Here is a 22701-nt window from a genome sequence, read left to right as displayed (position 1 = left end):
TTGTGAAAAACGTGAGGGAACTACGCCGAACAACGGCCATTTTGATTGCTGGTTCCTGCTTCAGCCCGCCACTTCAGTTAAGTATAATTGATTAGCATTAGACGTAATGATTGGCCAATTATAGTTTGATGTTAATTAAGTTATACCTGGCGAGGCTTCACCGAACAGTATTCAGTGAAATTAAGGTAGGATTTTTATTTAAGACATTGAGTGTTAGCTCTGCGTACTGCAGACAATTGTTCGTCCCGTTCGTACCTGAGATCACGCTTCCACTCGTTTTCAATATACTCCAGGTCGGACGTAACAAGTTTTGGTAGCAGAGCGTGGTTAACTTATTGTTGCTCAGTTTATTATATTGTATGAATAAGTTAGGTCACAATTTGTTTAATTCTTTCTTTATTAAAATATTATATTTAGATACTTAAGGTCTAATATTTGGATTTGAGTTAATAACAGCTGTTGTCTTATGCTTTATTGAAGGTTAATTTCTTATAAATACTCTTGTTTGTTAGTATAAGATTAGAAATAGCTGTTTAAATGGGTATTTATCAGTAAATTCATTAATTTGTTGAGTAAATTGTGTTATTGCTTTGAATCTAGTTTGTTGAAATATTAGATTAAAAAACTTAGTTTTAATTTTTTCTTGTATTATTACTGAAGTTATTTAAGATTTGATACTTGATTTCAATTCAGTGATAGCAGTTGTTTCATTGGAATTAATTTGATTATTGTTTGTTGTTACTGTTGTTATATCTGTGCCTTTGAAGATGACTTCGACCGCGGTCACCATGTTCCGTGAATCTTGTTCAGGAATCACAGCTCAACTGAGATGGTTCTGTTCAGCGGTCGCCTTGGTGAATAGGGAAGACCGCACGGAGGCCTTAATAGACAGGTACGAGAAATGCCCGGCTCGACTTGAACAGGTCGAGACTCTGTTCCAGCGCCTCCTTCTGCACCTTGACGATGTGCCAATGGAGTCGCTTCCGAAGGAGCGACGGGAGCAAGTCCACGAGGACTACGTCCAAATTTTGGGCCTCGCCGATGAAATCTCCCAACGCGCCCGGGAGATCTTAGCCTCGCGCGCCGGAGTACCGCCTACAAGGGCCTCTTTGAAGACTCCCGTGGGCCTTTTGACCCGACTGCCTAACCTGGATCTCCCCCATTTCGATGGTCGACTCGACGCGTGGATGGGTTTCATCGGCCTGTTCGAAAGCCTTGTGGACTCTAGGGAGGATTTGAGCCTGTCCCAAAAGCTGGCCTACCTGCTCTCAGTGCTGGATGGAGAGCCAAGAGAATTGGTGCAGCACCTCCCGATTTGTGAAGGGAGCTATGCGGTCGCGCGGTCATTACTCACCAAGCGCTACCAAAACCAGCGCTGTCTGGCCAATGCTCACATCGACCAGATAATGGACATTCCTGTCGTGAGTAATACCGCCCAGTTGAGGACCAAGATGCTTAACCCCCTCGTTGCAGCTACCAATGCTCTTAGCCGCTTGGGCCTGCCGGTTGACCAGTCGTCATACTGGTTGGTGCGTATTATGCTCAAGCGGTTGCCGGTGTCCCTGAGAGCACGTTTTGAACAGGCGCACACTAGGGATGAGGCATCTCCTCTCCCTAGTTATGAGCAATTGTTGGCGTTCCTGGAGAATGAGTGTCGCATGGGCGACGTTATGGATGCGCCGGTGGGACTATCAAGCTCCGGACCCACCAACAAACGGCGCACTGCTCAAATGGCGCCAAAGGGAAGGGCGTCCCCCCGCTTTGCAGTCGCGCAGGCTGCGCGACCGGTCTGCCGGTTCTGTAAGTCCCGGGGGCACCGAACGATGCAGTGCCCGGACTTTGTAGCGTTGCATGTGGCCTCTCGTAGGCGGATTGCTAAGGCCCGAGGCTGGTGTTTCTCCTGCCTGGGGGACCACTTTCAGCGCTCTTGCCCCGACATGCACCCGTGTCCTGTTTGTGGAGGGCAACATTTAAAGGTGCTGTGCGCCAACGCAAATGGCCGCCGCGACCACCCGGGGTCGCCTTCGGGCGGGTATGAGAGCGGACACCGGGCTCAGTCCCGCAATTTGGAGTCCGGCTCACCTCCCCCCCGCCACGCAGATTGTGCTGCTGTGGATCGCCGATATGATTCGGCGCGCAGCCCCACGGGCGGGTATGGAAGGGGGCCTCGGGTTCAATCCCGCACCTTTGTGCCCCGTTCGCCCTCACCGCACCCTCGTGACCAATCACGGTCACCTCCAGTCATTTACCACGATTACCGTGACGCACGTCCGGTACGATTGCCGTCCCCCCCTCTGGCGGAGCGTTCCCGTTTGGAGCCGCGCAACCCTCAGTACGGACGCTCCCGGCGCTACGAACCGCCGACTATGGCTCGTGGCAGTCGCCATCGAGAGGAGGGCGAGTTTAAACCACTCCCTCGTTTTGACGTGCCGTCCCGGGACAGCGGCGATAGATCGCCGCCACGCCAACATTAGGATGTTGGCGTCTGCCCCCGCTATGCACCACCCCCTTTTGAGACCGTCCTCTTGCCCACGGCCTATGTCCGGGTCTGGGGACGGACGGGCGCCTCGGTTGTAGTCCGAGCAATATTGGACACAGGCTCACAAGGGTGCATAGCCTCGTCTTGGTTGGTGGGGCAGACTGGCCTGAATATTAAAAAGTATTCAGATGTAATAAGAGGTGTCGGGAACGCCCCTGTAACCACGGTTGAGGGCCACGTTTCGTTTGAGTTCTCGCCTTCAAATTCTCCACGCCCGACGCTGAGATCGTCGGCCATTGTGATGGAGAACATCTTGGGCAGTCACCCGCAAGTTCGGTTGTCTGCGGATGCGGTAAAATTGACCGCCGATTTGGACTTGGCTGACCCTAAATTCGACCTACCTGGCACGGTCGATTTGTTGCTTGGCGCCGATGTACTGGGCAAAATATTACTCGGTAAGGATCGTGTTTTGCAGCCAGGTGGCTTAGTAGCCCTCCGGACCATATTTGGGTTCGCATTGATGGGGCCTGTATTGAGGGCTCCCCCTCCTGCTGAACCTGGAACGGCTTTGATGGTGGGCTCCGCCCTCTCTGACGCCGTGCAGAGATTTTGGGAAGTGGAAGAGCCACCACAAGCACCCCGCTCTGATCCGGAACACGAGGAGTGTGAACGGTTCTACAAGAGCAACACCAGTTATCTTCGTTCTGGCCGGATCATGACAAGATTGCCATTTCTTGCCGTACGACCGCCCCTTGGCGACTCGCGGCCTACTGCAGAGAAGCGTTTGTTGGCAATGGAACGCCGCATGAGCAGGGACCCGCTACTCAAAGAGAAGTATATTGACTTCATGCGGGAGTATGAGAATTTGGGACACATGTCTGTGTCAAAACTTGACTGGCGCTCGACGGAGCATTTTTTCCTCCCGCATCATGCTGTGATAAAGCCGTCAAGTGGCAAGCTGCGCACAGTATTTGATGGTTCTGCGCAGACCACATCGGGAGTGTCCTTGAACCAGTGTCTTCATTCTGGTCCCAAATTGCTTAAGGACCTTTGTGACGTCATCACGCGGTTTCGGCGTCACCAATTCGTTTTCGTAGCTGACATCAAGATGATGTTCAGGCAAACGGTAATCCACCCTGATGATCGTCGATACCAGCTGATATTGTGGCGGGAAAACCCGCAAGATCCCATACTTGTCTACGAACTCAACACGAACACATACGGGCTGCGGTCTAGCCCCTTTTTGGCCATACGTTCGCTTTGGGAGCTCGCAGATCGAGAGCGTATGTCGTTTCCTCGCGCAGCCGCCATTTTGAAGGAGGACCTATATGTTGATGACATATGCACTGGTGCGTCCACGGAGAGAGAGGCTCTCCTTTTGCGTGACGAATTGATTGGCATCCTAGCCTCCGCAGGATATGAATTGCGTAAATGGATCTCCAACTTACCTGCGCTCTTGGATGGGCTACCTGATGACCACCAGCAGGATCCTCACCTATTTGAGAACCGTGACAATCCTACCATGATGACAGTCCTTGGAATACAGTACAGACCAGTCCAGGACATCTTCACGTTCAACGTCGATTTGGATTCGCCTCGCACTTGGACGAAACGGCTGGTTCTGTCGACTGTCGCGAGAACGTTTGATCCCAATGGTTGGATATGCCCAGTCATATTCTGGGCCAAATGCTTCCTGCAGAGACTTTGGACTGCAGGTCTTGGATGGGACGAGCCACTCCGCGAAGCTATTTTGAAGGACTGGCTCCTGTTTGCTTCCTCATTGCCTGCTATCAATATGATATCGTTGCCCCGTGCTATGCTTCCACCAGGGAAGCATACAGCGTCCCTTCATGGGTTCTCGGACGCTTCGGAACGTGGGTACGCAGCAGCCGTATATTTGCGCACCGTGACCATGGATGGTCAAGTGAAGGTGTCATTGGTCATGGCGAAGAGCAAGGTCGCGCCTCTTCGAACTACCTTGACAATTCCCAAGCTAGAGTTGTCAGGGGCGGCCCTTCTTGCTCGCCTCTTGAATCACGTCATGTCCACCTTGTGCCCGTCAGTTAACATTGAGACAGTCTATGCATGGACTGACAGTCAAATTGTCCTATGTTGGCTGAAGACGTCAGTCCACACCTTAGAGGTGTTTGTTGCAAATCGGGTCTCTCAGATCCAGAAATCGGAAACCCCGTTAATCTGGAGGCATGTGCCTGGCGAAGTCAACCCTGCTGATTGCGCATCACGGGGATGTATGGCCCCCTTTTTGGTTGAGCACTCCCTGTGGTGGGGACCTGAGTGGTTGACCAGGTCAGAATCTAATTGGCCGCGAACACCGGCCTTGGATACTGTCACATTGCCTGGGTTGCGAACCCTTGCGATTGAACGGCGGGACCATCCGTTCGACCCAGATTTCCTAATGAATCGCTACAGCTCATTAGACAAATTACTGGGGGTCACCGCTTGGATCAAGCACTTCACCAGAAATTGTAGACACCCACAGAACAAATGCTTGGAGGCGTTCTTATCGCCACAAGAGCTCCAGGATGCTCTTCTTCATTGGGTTCGTTCTGTGCAAGAAGAGAACTTTGAAAATGAGATTGATATTTTGAGAAAAGGCAAATGTAAGCTGTCTGGAGCCATTTGCAAACTGAACCCCTTTTTGGACAGTGCGGGTCTTTTGCGAGTCGGAGGACGTCTAAGGAACGCAAACCTCCCGTATGGAGCTCGTCATCCCCTCCTGTTGCCCAAAAGTGGCCACTTAGTGAGTTTGTTGGTGACTGATCGTCACATCAAGAACTCCCACGCCGGCTGTAATGCCTTATTGGCCATTTTACAACGAGAATTTTGGATTTTATCGGCCCGAAGGACGATCCGTAGTGTGGTCTTTCGCTGCATGTCTTGTTATAGACTCAAGGCCTCTACCATGCAGCCTATCATGGGTGACCTGCCGTCGGATCGGGTCACAGAGACAAGGCCCTTTGCTGGAGTTGGGACAGACTTTGCAGGTCCCTTTTCGGTTAAGACCTCGACCCTCAGGAACAGTAAAACGGTCAAGTCCTACCTGTGCGTCTTTGTTTGCCTGTCCACCAAGGCGGTACACTTAGAACTAGTCTCAGCCCTCTCGACAGAGGCCTTTGTTGCGACGTTAGATAGATTCGTGTCACGACGAGGACTACCGTCCTTGATTCGGTCGGATTGCGGCACCAACTTCAAAGGCACAAATAACTATTTAAAAGAGATATATGAATTTTTGGCCTCTAATGAGACTGAGATTGCGTCTAGACTAGCTAGTCGCAGAATAACTTGGAAGTTCAGTCCCGCGTCATGCCCCCACTGGGGAGGAATTTTTGAAAGTGTTGTAAAGGTTGCCAAAACACATTTGCGACGAGTAATTGGCGAGTCCGTATTAACATTTGAGGAGCTCGCAACTGTGTTTTGCAAAATTGAAGCCATGTTGAATTCACGCCCGTTGTGCCCGATCTCTTCAGACCCTAACGATTTGGAAGCCCTCACACCGGGCCATTTTTTGATTGGACGGCCGCTGAACGCCCTGCCGGAATACCCCTATGTTGATGTTAAACTCAATCGTCTCTCGCGGTTTGAATTGATCCAACAACTCACTCAGAGCTTTTGGAAACGTTGGAATTTGGAATATTTGCATAATCTCCAGCAGCGCGTTAAGTGGACTGACAAGACTGATCCACCGCATGTTGGTGACCTCGTTCTGGTTAAGGACGCTAACTCACCGCCACTGTGTTGGCGCAGAGGGCGCATTCTTAACCTCGTCTTTGGAGCAGATGGAGTGCCCCGTTTTGCTGAGGTTCGGGTGGACGGTTCTGTTCTGAAGAGAGCGGTATCAACCTTGTCACGACTGCCAATTGATTAGCGGCCAGGTAGTCCTGGCCGAGGCGGGTAGATGTTATGAACCAAATGTAGCAACACTAAACTATTATATTATCTATGACAGTTAGTATAGTTTACGAAATGGTTTTATCTATGAGCTGTCATTCGTCACCTTTTGAATTTAAAAATTTGCATCGTTTTTCCGGTCTCCGTATAAAAGTTACGCTTTTGTTTGTACTTGTTCGTTCTCGCGAAAAATTATCGCCTTTTGTTGATCGAACCATCCTTTGTTGTTTGAAGTAATTTAATTGTTAATAGCAAATTGTATTCCTTGTATTCCTTGTTGAATTATTGTGAAAAACGTGAGGGAACTACGCCGAACAACGGCCATTTTGATTGCTGGTTCCTGCTTCAGCCCGCCACTTCAGTTAAGTATAATTGATTAGCATTAGACGTAATGATTGGCCAATTATAGTTTGATGTTAATTAAGTTATACCTGGCGAGGCTTCACCGAACAGTATTCAGTGAAATTAAGGTAGGATTTTTATTTAAGACATTGAGTGTTAGCTCTGCGTACTGCAGACAATTGTTCATCCCGTTCGTACCTGAGATCACGCTTCCACTCGTTTTCAATATACTCCAGGTCGGACGTAACAGTATGTATTAAAATACACATACGCTATACTGACAATATTTCGTATGAAAATATTTGTGTGTCATTTAAAGTTTAAAATTGTCCAGACTTTATTACACTGACAGACAATTTTTCTTAATAAGGGTTACGATAAAAACGGTATATTCGGAGGAGTATATTAACTAACATTGTGACACGAGAATTTTATTTATAAGAATATATTAAAAAACAACAATGACGCGTCACAAATTGCCGAGTCGCGATCACTGGAGAAATATGACATCTACCCCGTCAGATAAATCGAGTTTAGCGATCAACGGCGACCTTCTGAAAAGTCAATTTGCCCCGACCCCCGCCCGGCCCCAGTTTGACGGTTAATAAAAGCCCGATAGAGACGTAATCTGAATTGCTAATGTTATTTTTTCTTTAAATTACGTTGCTGCGACTTAGATTAAGAGGCCATTATATACAAAGATTGTTTATTCATCGACGCCTTTCGGGTACCGATTTTTTTTTTATCGATGACGGTCCCGGTTTTTTTTCTTTTTTCTTTTTAATACTTTCTTGACTCTGTCAACTTACATTATTGTGTATACATAAAAATGAAACGCTAATTGTATTGCTAAGTACAGAACTCGAGAACAGCTGGGTCATTTAATCAATTTTTTTGTTTCCTAATACGCTTTGTATGCTATAATATTCATGTTTAGATGCCTATATTTATAACACTTATATAGTAACTTTTTAAATAATTAATGTTTATTAGCACTGCGTCCCCCTATATGGCATTCTTTCTTAAAACCATGATATGACTGATAGAAATTTCCTTTAAAGATTCAAGAAAGAAAGTCCACAATACCATCATTCTTACACCTAATATTACTGCATATTTTCAAGTTAAATTTAGTATGTAATCGTAGATTTGTACGCAATAAAAAATTGAGAAAATGGGTCAAAAATTGGAAAACTTCAGAAAATACAACAGTTATTTTAACTTCACGCTTTTGAAAAGATAACTTCTGCAAGTGAATTAGTTTATTTACAAAATACATAACAAATAACAATAATTATTGTGCCCATAAGATATTTATTCTGATGTTATTACGAACGATCTTTCTTCTTTGATAAAAATACCTTTTCGTGTATTGCTTCCTACATTATTAATGTAGCCATTACCTCTGATGAAATATTCGAAAAAAAAATAACAATTTATTTTACATTATGGCTTAATAATATTTATTCAAGCAATGTAATAACAAACATCTTTTGAATACGTTTAATGGATTAAAATATAATAAATATATTCGTGTCCAGGAGTGGAGACAGCGTCTTGGCAAACGCAGTGTGGGACTTCCTCCAGCCCGCTGGACCGACGATCTACTTAAGATATAGGGTATACCGGTGTAGGCAGGATAAGGATTGCGGAAAACCGGAATGTTAGGCGCGAACTTGGGGAGGCCTATGTCCAGCAGTGGACTGCGATAGGCTGAAGTGGCATATAATCGTAGCAAAAGAAACATTAATCTCAAAGCTTTAGGGATTAATTCCTTATTGTTAACGATTTCGAATATACAAATAATTTTAATGGCAAATACTTTATTATATTTAATATTGATGAATTAAGAACTGGCGCAGTAGTCACAGCAATAATATATATTGATATATGAGACAAACAGATATTTATTTTCACTATGTTTCCATTATCGTGTTACTGTAGTTCGGAGACTAAAATATTAATTCTGTTGGAAACTGTTGAATGGAAAGCATGTATTAATTTACTTGTTTAATATTGGATATCTTTGATTATTCTACACTTAAAATATTAGCTTACAACAATATACTAACAATGTGAATATCAACAGTTTTGGTAGGCGGCTATTTTCATTCAGGGTACATATAGTAGCGAAGCAATATCTTTACATGTCAAACTATTTGACACGTATGTAAATTGACACCATTGAAACCACAGGATTAGACTACAATGTTCCATTTAATACACATTTATTACCCAACTATGAAGCCAAGAGGAAGGTTATAGTTTTAGCAGTCTATGTATGTATGAACGTATGTCCATCTGTTCTCACAAATCTCCCAAAGTACTTGTTATTTTTAAACAAATGAGGTATCATTAGAAGCGTATAATTACTAAAAATTTGTTATCAACTCAATTACTATTTATTCTATTGTAAAAATACTTTTCATTATGATATTATGATACTTTTGTACAAAATTAACAATTTTTATTTTTTGACGTCACACCTAATAAATCGATGAACGCCGGTTGCATGTACGAAACAGGATGACTCATAGTCCCGTTACGCTCATTGTACGCTTGCGCCGCATCTATCTGTCTTCCATTCGATTGGCCTATGCCTCCGAGGACATGTTATGTTATGACGTTGTCACGTTAAACTATCGCCCGTAAACCAACTTTACAGATAACCATATTTTTTATTAAACTGAAATTCATAAAATTTATTCTTTCTAGATAATCTGCGCGTTTGAAATTCAGACCATCGCGGAGCGGCGGAGCCACGATCAAAACTAGTATGTTAGTAAAAGGCTTGTATCATATAGTACTAGTATTATCCTCACAAAATTTAACCAAATACTAACGTAAACATACCAAGATATAAAAAAAATATTACGTTTGTAAAAAAAAACATTTAAAAACTTCTGTCACATACACATACATAACATGAAACATACATATTAAAAAAAACTAAAAGATGATATATTATTTCAAAATGGCGAAGTGTAGGTCTCTTGAAAACCCACGATTTGCCTCTTTTACTGGAGCACACTTCATAGCGTGAAATATCTTGGTACTCCGATTCGCAACTTCCTTTTTGAGAAGGTTATTTACAGGAAATCTTAAAAAGTTGACATTTATATTTTTCGAGCTAAAGACTATTAAGTAGAGCTATTCAGTGACAGCATCAATATTTCAAAATTAAACTTTAATCGTAATACGCTTCAGCCGCTCAGTCTTTTCCCATGCAGGAGAAGGATCAGAGCTTAATCCACCACGCTGCTCCAATGCGGGCTGGTGGATATATTCCCTACTATGAGTAACGATCGCTATCATGTGTACACGATAACAACCGAGACCAACGGCTTAACGTGCTCTCCGAGGCACGGTGGGGAGACCCACTATTACTGCACAAAAACCCAGACCACGGAAAACACCTGTATGGCCAATACAAATGTTTGTCATGTGCGGGGATCCAATCCGCAACCACCAGCGCAACGGGTACAATCCAAGGCTGTGACCGCTACACCAATGCGGCGTCGTTAATTGTAATAACTGAAAAAACATATTTCACTATACAATAACATAGCATAGACACCTTACTCACCAACAGGAACACAATACTGCTTGAAAGCAATATTATTTAGCTGCCTAGCCTTTACAAAAATATGAAAAAAAAAACAGAATCCTCCGTATAATCATTTAGCAATGTTAAGAAATGGAAACAAACAAAGAAAATACCATATACCATATATTTTTTATAAAAAAATAAAACATATTCGAACACAAAAATGAATTAATAGTAACTATTACTTTAAACCTTTTATTAATTGTAAATAAATATGGTTGTCTTCAATAAAGTCTTCATTATATATTCGGATATTTAAAGTCATGAATAATATTCTATTTTTAATATATAATGTTCATATAAACCTAACCTTAAATTACAAATTTGCTACACAGGTTTCTGTTCATTTCAAACTTAACAAAAAATAACTCCCATAGAACAAGTTCGACCGGCTTTTCAATTCGATGGTTATCTATAATTCAAATCAGATAAACAAGTTAGAGTGGTAACATCGGTAGAAATAAGTGTCTTGAGTATTCGATGTAAGTAACTCTAAGAGCAGAACTCCGCTTTCGGCAAGTTTTCATTTGATTACATTGTAGCCTCTTCGAAGTCTGCTTAGTCGGCCTGGTGTCTGATTGAATATTCGCTTACGTTATTCGAAAATGAACTGAAGTATATTTTGGGTGTTGATATAAGTAATTGTATGGATTTTAATTTTAAAAGTTTTCTTTTATTACATTTTATTATTCAATATGTTAGTAAGTGTTGTAAAGTAGATATTTTGTTATAATTTTTCGAAGCGGTCGCGGGTTAGATTCCCGCTCACGACAGACATTTGTGTCGACCATATAGATATTAGTCGTGGTCTGGGCGTTGTGTTTGTGTATTGTATGTGTTTCCGGACCCCCCCAACACAGGAAAAAATCCTACTGGGGGATCCGTTGAGTGTGAAGCGTTTATTATTAAAAAAAATGTCAATTTAAAAACATATTATTTCGATTTTTAAACTGATTTGGTTTGATTTGAATCGTATACACTAATTATAATAAAACAACTTTTTGTGATTTTATTGCGAATTATCCTTCTCCAGTCCGATAGTCCTCTCGTGACTATGGTTGCTAAAGTATCCGAAACGTCATCATTGGCCTTAATCCGTCTATTGCAGACGATTTAGTCAGTGTCAGACAGACACTGTGTCGCCTACGACACTCTTCAGGAAAACGCTAAGTTGCCTAAGCTCTGCGCCACCCTCTCGATCTCACTGGCTAGGCCAACAAGAGCGACAAGTCGATGCGTGTGGAGCCAGTTCGGCTGCAGGAGTCTTTCGCATTTTAGAGCTATGCCACGAATGCTTGACGGAGATCCCATTCCGGGTTTCAAATGAAGTTTTCCTTCTCCAGGACCCTAATAAATGAGCCAAATTTATCCCTCGATCGTGGCGCTATTCTACTCGGCCGACACCACACGACACAATATCCAAAACGTCGGGCATTTAAAAAACTTAATTAGTCGCGATAAAATCATAGATCGCGATAAAATTTGTTTCACTATAGTGAGTGAAATTCCCGTAAATATTAGAAAACAACATATACACATACCTTTTTTTAAATATTTATTGGAAATTAATTAAAAATCGTTTACAGGGAAAGTTTACAAAACATACTTTCGCTTATTCTTAGTTATAATAAAATTTTGTAACCCTACACCGGAATTTTTTAAAGTAAATTACATAATTTTCTATATTTTAATTCATAATATAAATGGTATGTATAACTACATACCATATTTCACTTCAGCCTATCGCAGTCCACTGCTGGACATAGGCCTCCCCAAGTTCGAGCCACACATCTCGGTCTTCCGCAGTCCACAAATGCCATACACAGCGGTTGTATATACATACCATATTTATAAAAGCTAAATTTAATTGTTTCTATTTTTACTTTGAATGGACAAAACACATGATTTACGCCATTTTTGGCGCGAATTGGGGAGGCCTATGTCCAGCTGACTGCGATAGGCTGAAGTGAAGTGACTTTTACTTTTATTTATTTTACGTTACATCTTAAAATTATTTGACGGAACACATTTCCTGTTTCTCATAGTCGTTTTATCTAAGCGTCCTTTGTATTCGGAAATAATACAAAGCTAATATTCAGGTTTATCTACTTCACATATTCTCGCCTTCTAACTAAATATGGAGAAAGCAACACATGCTCGCGCCAAGCCTTAATCTCATCTACCTCATATGCTTAATATTACATATTTAAACTAGAGATAGTCTGGCTTTCAACGTCTACAAATTATGTTTTAAGGCGTGATTTTAACGTCAGACCTCTTAAAAAGAATGATGTTTTTAAATATTGATAGGACATTTATTTATTTATTTATTAAACTTTATTGCACACAAAAGAAGATACATTTTAGAACGATTAGATACAAAAACAAATAATGTATGCAAAGGCGCCCTTATCGCTTGTTGAAATAAATTTAAAATTGCAGCCTTCACCCATAGTGTAAAAATTGTTGATTAACATGTTAATTAAATATATATTTTTAGTCTGTGCTCTTTATACTCTTTGTTCCGCTTTAAAGAAAAATTATTATCTATACTTGTCGAGTTGTCACAGTGTTCCTAACTTCTTATAATTAATAAAACTTAAAACTAAATAATCTGTTTTAATCACAACATCGCTTATAGCGATCTCTTCCAGGCAACCTTTAATAAAAGTAGTATAAGAAAAATATGTCGGTAGTAGTGCGCAATCAACAACGCAAGTTTAGCACATATAATTAAATTAATTTACAATACATTTAATGGTATATACTTACATAAACATATAAACACATATGTACATGACATTATAAAATTTTTGAAGTTGTTAGGGAAGAAATATGAGAGTAAATTTTTACGATTTTTTTGATACGCGCGCACACTGTCACAAAAAAAACTGACACTATGAAGTTAGCTAGTCAACGAATTAGAAATTGGCAACGTGATGTTAGCTAGCCAATGAAGTATAACTTCTTACGTGCGTACATAAGTACACACACACAATTTTTTAATTTTAAAAGTAAAATATATTATACAAAAACATAAATTAGCCGAATCGGTCGAGTCACTCTCGAGTTGTGCGCTTAGCAACATTCATTTTTATTTATATAGATGATTAATATAGTATTAGATAGTGTTAACAATTTCTGATGATCCTACTTGAGGACGCGTTAACGCAGTGTGTGTTTCCGGACCCCCCACACAGGAGAAAATCCTACTGGGGGCCGTTGAGTGGGAAGCATTTATTTATTTAAAATAAATAAATAAAATTATTTGTAGTACGGCCTAGTTGTGCCATGCTATTAACATTTTCTCTGTTGATAAGGGTTTGTCTGTAGAGATCACTGTTAGTGTTAAAGACAAAGGTTGTCTTTGCACTTTGTGAAGAGAAATATCATTATTTTCTTTAACGAAATAAAAATATACAGTAAAATATTACTTGAATCCCCGGCGAGTTCAAGTTACATTGCCTTTTCGTGATATAATATTAACATCAGATTTCCAGCTGATACTGCGATGAAGCAATCAAATATTAACATACTTACGTAGCAACGAACGTCTCTGGTCGAAGAGGAACTAGAGCATTGTATTAAAAAGTTATGCAAGCTATCTTGTTGTTAATTTTGTAGGACACTTTTAAGAATTTTAAATATTGTTGTTTAGGAATTGAACTTTATTTTCATTATATAAACATGACGTAATTTCGTTGTAAACAGCAAGTATTACATGTATTATTTCATAATAAATAGAAGTCCTAAATAAATAGAAGAAAATAACCAACTACAATTACATCGACAAGTAATACAACGTAAGTAGACGAAAAAAATTAACAAACGCACTAGTCGCCACTAAGATTATCGAGGGTTACCCTCAGTGTCTCTGGGGTTCCATCATCAGATTCTGGTTTCCTTATCATGGGCACACTTGGGATAGTTCCTTTCCAACAAAAAAAGAATTATCAAAATTCATAAACGACAAATTTTATTCACAAAAATACATTTAAAAAAAAATTTAAAAATATATACGGTCGAATTGAGTAACCTCCTCCTTTTTAAAGTCGGTTAAAAAAAATTGCAACAGTCATATCTTTTTTCGTTATTTTCATTGTTTGTTTTATATCTAATTCTAACCCCCATTCTAGTCCCATCATCAGATCCTCGTTTCATTATCATGGTACCACACTTGGGATAATTCCTTTCCAACAAAAAAAGAATTATCAAAATTCATAAACGACGAATTTATCCACAAACATACATTTAAAAAAAATTTAAAAAATATATACGGTCGAATTGAGTAACCTCCTCCTTTTTGAAGTCGGTAAAAAAAAATTGCAAGAGTCACATCGTTTTTCGTTATTTTTACTGTTTTTTTATATCTAATTATAACACCGACAAAAGATTTGGTAATGATTTTTTTTATATATAGCTAGGCCAACAAACAACCCTATATATCCTATCTCAGCGAGTTTTCGCTCTAGTAATACACACTAATATTACTTATAAATTATGTGGTGTCATGGGACCGGTACCCGGTAGGAACGAAGTTCCTTCGGATAGCATAGAAGCAACACAATTTGAAAAAAAAATGTTGAATTTTATATATATTTTCTAGTTCTTGATTTTTCTTTAATTTTGTTGATTGGTTTTTAATTAAGTACATAAAAGTATTTAGTAATTTAGTATTTTAGAAAATAACAAATACCGTAAAATAAAATAAATCAAATAAAATTATAATAATAATTCAAACTATTAAGTGAAATAAAAAAAACATGTGGCTTTATTTATTTTTGTCGACAGTATAAAAATACATAAATAATTTAAAAAAAAAGTTTACTAGTATATAGATTTTAGTTTTACAAACGTCATATTTTAGTTTTACAAACGTCATATTATACAGTCGTGTGACAGATATTATATATTTTTCTTACGGTTTTAGTATCACATTTTTTTCAGTTCGCTCGCCCAGCCAAATGTCAAGCCTGCTGTAAGAAACTTCGTTCCAGTAATAAAAACATATTTATAATACATATACATAAATATAGATTAATTTCATTATTTCATTCGTTCAATTAAAATATCTACAAATCGGACTTCTTTAGATTTTTCGAATAGATTTTTCGAATAGATTAAAACCTCACGATTTCATTCTATCCCTAATAAATCCGATACAAAATACAGCTACAGTGCCCTCGAAAAGTATTTTTAATTCCATTTCAGACTTTTAAGCCGAAACGTAACAGCAATAAACGGTAAATGCACAAACATATTCCAAGCTAATAAGAACTTAAAAATGGTAAGTTAAAGTGCATTTTGCTATGGCACAAATTAACGTTTTTCCTTACTAAACAAGCGTTGACAGAACGAATCATGACAGACTCGACATTACAACTGACAAGGAAAGATATAATAAACTTCACACGGTTAGACTTGCAGCGAAATGGTATTTTTTATTTTTTTAAACCGATTTTACTGAATTGAGGATTGTGTTTCTCGACACAATATTATTTATATTATTATTAGAGTTTACTCCTTCACAATCGATTTTCAAATAAGGACCCCGGTATGAAAAAATATAAAGAAGAAAATCTACTGAACGAATCACATAGTTACGTTTCTCGTAGTGCCATCTATCGGAAATGGCGTTATTTATTTATTTTTTCTCTTTATTTAAGGAGTTTTAGTCCATAAGGACGGAAGGATTATATATATAATATAACACTGAAAGTTGTTGAAGAATTATGTATTAGAAGGAATAAAGTTTGTTTTTAACTTTAAACTTATTAAATTTTTATCTGGAAAGTGGGAAATTCAATTCAACGGGGATACGAAAAACATTCTCGCCATCGTCCCGCACGGACATGATTTATACCATAATTATTATCTGTAAACATAGTTAACTTTTATACCGAAAATATAAATCATATTGTTTATAAATGTAAATTTATTTTGGTTCTCCTGCATGGGGAAAGAGGCATATGCCCAACAATGGGATGTTACAGGCTGAAGCGAAATGAAATCTTAAAATACTTTTCAAAAATATTAATTTTTCTTTTCAAAATAAAACATTATTTCCTATGAGATAATTATAACATTCCGTACGCGATAATTATTGATAAAACCCGAACCGGCAATTAGTGGCTTTAATATTAATGATAAGAAACAAGGCCAGTATAACTCATTAAAAAAAATCATCTGTGTACTGTTCATATTATGTTATTGTGGCTTGAACTATAATTAGCTTAAAGTCAATCATATCTAAATTACACATACTATACAATTTAAAACATTTAAAAATTCTATCAAACATTATCGTAAATACGATTGATAAGATCAAGCAGGCATTAAAATCATTTAAAAGTCATTACAGAGTCGGTATCATACATCGTCGCATGTGATATGAATAAATAATAATACGCGGTAAGGGCACATGTACGTGTGACATGACGCGACATGTGCATTAATTGCGTTTTCGTGATTGAACCGCTATTATATTGTAAGTTCATGAACTACTCTTTATTTTTTAACTGTTTTATAATCGTGGATTATTTAAGCATATCTGAATAAAGTTATTTTTGATTTTATGTGTGAAGGATCACACAGGTATCAAAAGATTTTCGAAACATTTTTTTATCCCACTAAGATGGCAAAAGAGATTACCATAGCTTGGATACCTGCAACTCTAGGAACATAAAAGCTTGTTGTATCTGCTAGACCCTGCTGTGTGGTTACGGCATCACAGAATTTAGCCACCCCCTCTCTTCCCGTGGGTGTCGTAAGAGGCGACTAAGGGATAACACAGTACCTTGGAACTTAAAAAGCCGACCGATGGCGGGATAACCATCCAACTACTGGCTTTGAAATACACAGGCCGAAGACGGGCAGCGGCGTCTTCGGTGCGACAAAGCCAGCCCTGCGGTCACCAACCCGCCTGCCCAGCGTGGTGACTATAGGCAACACACATGAGTTCACGCCATTTTTGGTCCATTAGTGGACTGCGAAAGGCTGCTGTGATGATTTGCTAGCCCCATTGCTAACACAGCACACCTTCAGTACCTCTTCGTTATTTACTCTAATATTAAAAGCTACATGTTTGACGACCGCTCTGGTGTGACGATGCGTATGCCGTGTCGGCGGCGCCTCAACACCGACGGTCGCGGGTTGGATTCCCGCTCGGAGTGGATATTTTGTGTTTACACAAATAGGTATTTATTTCCGGTCTGGTTGTTAGTCATTGTGGGTCTCCCCACCGTGCCTCAGAGAGCACGTTAAACTGTCGATCTCGATTGTTATCATGTACAGCTGATAGTGATCGTTACTCATAGTAGAGAATATATCCGCCAACCCACATTGTAGCAGCGTAGTGGATTAAGGTCTGATCCTTCTCCATGGGAAAAGAGGCACATACCCAGTAGTGTAATATTTACAGGCTGAAGCGATATTTTGAAAACCTTTTGGTGGGTTAGATGGTAAAATGTAAAGTCAACCTAGCTTTTTTATTCCCATATATGTTAAAAGCCCTTAGACCAGAAAATAAAGGATTTTTAGTGGGAAAGTGAAAGCTCATTTCTGAAAACGTTTTATTTTCTTAAAATATTGTTTTACATTTGAGTGACATAGTTTTAAGCAGTTTCTTTTTCATTTAATATATTTTCAATAAATGTAGATACAGCAACAGGCGGCGGTAAATAACCTGTAAATACTGGCCACTGCTGACCATGAGGTATTAAATCCCCTCAAAACTGCAGCACTAGTACCTTGGGAAAGTATTAGGTGAATCGTCCCAACCCCCTCTTTATGAAAATGAACGATAAGGAATGCGATTTGTCATGCGACCCGGCTAACCCCCGGCGCTCTCTGGTATCCGGGCCAGAGAGTGTGAAATTGGCTACCGAAGACTCCGTAGGTGTAGGTGACCAGGCTCCTACGGTTGTGGATGCTACTGGAAAACGAAATAAACTCTTGCAGCAATTACTTCGCCCAGATCTATCCCTGCACAGACAGAGGAGCGCATCAATCGGGAGTGCCCCACTTACTGATACGCCGCCTTTGTGGAAAGATGTCCCGATCAATAGAAACATCAAACGGAAAAAAATGTCAACCACACCTTCTCCAGACAAAATTGAAACCTCGAACAGGTTTGACAACCTCCCAATAGACCCCACCGAAGAAGTACACAAGACTGCTAAGGAAAAGAAAACTAGCAAACCACCACCTATCATTCTGTATGGATTAGAAAACATCAAGGAATTAAAGGAACTCTTTCAAGGCATACCAGGTTCGGATGGTATCACTTACAAAAATGTTAATAGAAATCAACTCATAATAAGTAGCTCAACAGTTGATATATATAAAGAAGTCATAAACCTAGTTCGGGAGAAAGGCCTAATAGGGCATACCTTTAAAAGAAAAGACCAGAGACCTTCCAGAATTGTCATCAAAAACTTGCACCACTCAACACCCCATGAAGAGATCAAGGCTGAAATAGCGAAGACAGGCAACACGGTGCTTGGCGAGATCATTAATGCTCGATACGGCCCAGACAAAAAACCAACTACAACTTTCTTTGTCAACCTAGTACCTAGCGACAATAACAAACATGCAAAGGACATTAAATATATTTACCATCAGTCGGTTACCGTGGAAGACCCGAAAAGGAGAAATACTGTAATACAATGTCAAAGATGCCAGCAATACGGCCACTCAAAAAACTATTGTATGAAACCATACCGGTGCGTGAAGTGTGCTCAATCACACAAAACTTCTGATTGCCCTAAACGTGACCGCAGTACACCAGCCGAATGTGCCCTATGCCACGGTGCGCATCCAGCTAATTACAAGGGCTGTAATGTTTACAGAGAGATCCTCGCCCGTAAAATGAACAAAAATAGAGCTCCCACATCAATTGGAAAATCTACAAGCCATCCGCCAGAAAAAATAGTCCCTGTCCAAACACATGACAATACAAGACACAACAGCCAGCATGGCACATACGCCCAAGTCTTGAAACAGACAAATTTTGAGACAAAATCTACGCAGCAAGATGATTCAATGTGCAACATACTTATCAAACAAGCAGAAAAGCTAGAACTACTCTTACAACAAATGAGTACTCTGATGGGACTCTTAACAACGCTCTTGTCGAAACTCACAACATAGGCTTGCGGATTGTAACCTGGAACATAAATGGGCTTGCACCCAATAAACAAGACCTTGAAGTACTAATATCGGAACACAAACTGGATCTTGTACTAATATCGGAGGCTCACTGTACGCAAAAGAGCAAGATAAAGATACGTGGATTCCTTACTTACCTTACCAACCATCCAGATGGTACAGCTCATGCAGGAACCGCAATAGTGGTTAAGGAAAATATAAAGCACCATCTTCTAGCTGAGTACAAGACGGATTATATTCAGGCTACTACAATAGCTCTAGCGGACAACAATGGACACCTTACCATGTCAGCGGTTTATTGCCCCCCAAAACATAGCATAGACACTACCATGTTCTCAGCTTATTTCGCTACGTTGGGTACTAGATTTGTCGCTGGAGGTGATTGGAACGCGAAGCATACTCACTGGGGCTCAAGACTAATTACTACGAGGGGTAGACAACTCAAACAGTGCATCGATACAATGGGCCTGCGCATCGCTTCCACTCCTCAACCGACATACTGGCCAACGGATAACAACAAACTGCCAGACTTGCTGGACTTTTTCATTACCGGTGGCATTTCCGGGGGCTACCTTAAAGTCGATCCATGTTTTGACAGTTCGTCTGATCACACTCCTGTAATACTTACATTCAGTACTACTATAATCGAGTTTGAAAGACCCATGCGCCTTAGTAACTCGCATACTGACTGGAGTGGCTTCCGGGAATTTGTTGAGGACTCTGTGCAACTAAACATTAAACTAAAAACTACAATGGAGATCGATGCAGCGCTGGAGAGATTTACCAAAGTTGTCCAGGAAGCATGCTGGCGGAACACCCCAGAGTTGAAAAAGAAACGTTTGCACACAAATTACCCCCTTGAAATAAGAAATAAAATCGCAGAGAAACGCAGGCTTCGCCGCAGATGGCATCTGAGTCGCCATCGTGAGGACAAGAGGGATTTAAATAGAGCTATCGTCGAATTGAGGCAAATGATCAAAGAGGCTGACGACGACACACTTCAAAGCAAACTAGAAACTATGACAGCAACTAGCTCTACCAACTACTCGCTGTGGCGATCCGCGAAAGCAGGTGATAGACCTCAGGAACTCAAGCCCCCTATCAGATCTGGTGATGGCGGGTGGGCCAGAACAAATAAACAAAAAGCAGACTTGTTTGCAGAACACTTGTCAATGGTCTTTTCGCCTAATGAGGCTGCGGGTCAAAACCTGGACATTGATGTGAACTCGATACTAGCCCAAGACCTACAACTAGATCTACCCATTAAACCTGCATCTCCACAGGAAGTTCAGAGGATCATCAGAAACCTTGATAACAGGAAGGCCCCTGGATTCGACCTGATCACCAAAGAAATACTCGTGCAATTGCCAAGAAAGGCCATCGTCCTCATCACAGCGCTTTATAACGCTATGCTTAGACTCCAGTACATCCCTAGCTTATGGAAAGTTTCACAAATCATAATGATCCACAAAGTAGGCAAAACACCGTATGATAAAACTTCATATCGACCAATTAGCTTGCTACCGGTACTGTCAAAAGTCTTTGAAAAGCTCTTACTCAGGAGATTAGCTCCAATTCTCATGGAGCGAGATATTATACCGAATCACCAGTTTGGCTTTAGACCTCAACATGGAACCGTGGAACAGGCCCACAGAGTATGTGCGTCGATACGAAGGAGCCTAGAAAACAAGGAATATTGCTCGTCGGCTTTCCTGGACATACAACAGACTTTTGACAAGGTGTGGCACAGAGGTCTACTCTGCAAAATAAAACAGACTCTACCCCATAGCTATTTCCTTATACTGGAATCATATCTGTCTGGGAGAATTTTTTACGTTAAAGAGGCTGAGGAAACTTCAGATTTCTATGCAATAAATGCTGGAGTACCGCAAGGGTCAGTCCTTGGACCTGTGCTCTACACGCTCTATACGGCTGATCTGCCCTTAACACCCGGCGTTGTAACTGCCACCTACGCAGACGATACCGCAATTCTTGCTTCTAGTGCCGACCCTAGACAAGCATCGGATACGCTACAAGTTGGCCTAGATAAAGTGAACAAATGGATGCAGACGTGGCGGATAAAAGCAAGCGCTACTAAATCGGTGCAGGTAACTTTTGCCCTCCGACACGGAAATTGCCCTCCGGTAAAACTTGGCGACAACATACTACCCACCAGCGATTGCGTAAAATATTTGGGTCTACACCTTGATCGTCGTCTAACATGGAAAAACCACATTAAGGCCAAGAGAGACGAAATATCCATACAACACCGGAATCTGTACTGGATGCTAGGTAGAAACGCAAAACTATCGCTAGATAACAAGCTCTTGCTTTACAAAGCGATAATTAAACCAATATGGATGTACGGGATACAGCTGTGGGGAAGCGCAAGCGACTCTAATGTAAATGTAATCCAGAGGCAACAGAACAAGATACTCAGATCTATAGCCAATGTACCCTGGTATGTCACCAACAATGAGATCATGCAACACCTATCGATGAATTCTGTGAGGCACGAGATCCGGTCCAATACCTCAAGATATAAAGAAAGGCTATTAAACCACCCGAATGAGCTAGCCCGTCAATTAACTATCGACAACTGTATCAAAAGGCTAAGAAGGCATAACATACTGGAACTACAAAACAGACAGTGAACTGGAGAAAAACTGAGAGTAGATGTCTCATTGGAGGCACACTCAGCCACAGACGAATATCACAACCAATTTGCTTATAGTTAAGACAGACTGATTGCAAATACTACATTTAAAAAAAAAAAAAAAAAAAAAAAAAAAATGTAGATACATATTTTGCAGTCTTTTTACACTAAAAATAAATTCCAACATATAGACTTTTCAAGGCGAACAGATTTAAAATTCCAAAGAAAATTATATATAAGACTAGCTTTTATCCGCGGCTTTGCTCGAATTGAATTTTTTTAATAAAAAGTATCCTATGTTACTTTTATTACCTCCAAGATTATGTTTACAAGATTATGTTACAAAGCGTAAGAAACAAACTTACATACACATTTACAATATATACATTTATTACATAATATTTAAAACACAAACTGTAATGTTAATTACTTACTGTGCCTGACATTCGCGTTGACGTGATTGTACCAAGTATTATGTGAATGTTATTTCAATTGATTTTACCCTTAGGCTTTCTACTAATTGGGCTCGAATAATTGTTT

The 22701-nt window shown here is 40.3% G+C and overlaps 1 protein-coding gene across 1 annotated transcript; it reads left to right on the top strand.

Annotated features, from left to right (window-relative positions):
• The first annotated feature begins 2780 nt into the window (after positions 1–2780).
• LOC123670454 lies at positions 2781–6365 on the top strand. The gene is made up of 2 exons (XM_045603948.1): positions 2781–5668; positions 5762–6365. Exons 1-2 carry the CDS (start codon positions 2781–2783, stop codon positions 6363–6365), a joined length of 3492 nt encoding a protein of 1163 aa, XP_045459904.1.
• Positions 6366–22701: the final 16336 nt, after the last annotated feature.

Source organism: Melitaea cinxia, chromosome 4, assembly GCF_905220565.1.
Source record: "Melitaea cinxia chromosome 4, ilMelCinx1.1, whole genome shotgun sequence".
Classification (NCBI taxonomy): domain Eukaryota; kingdom Metazoa; phylum Arthropoda; class Insecta; order Lepidoptera; family Nymphalidae; genus Melitaea; species Melitaea cinxia.
This window is presented reverse-complemented; position numbering and strand designations above follow the sequence as displayed.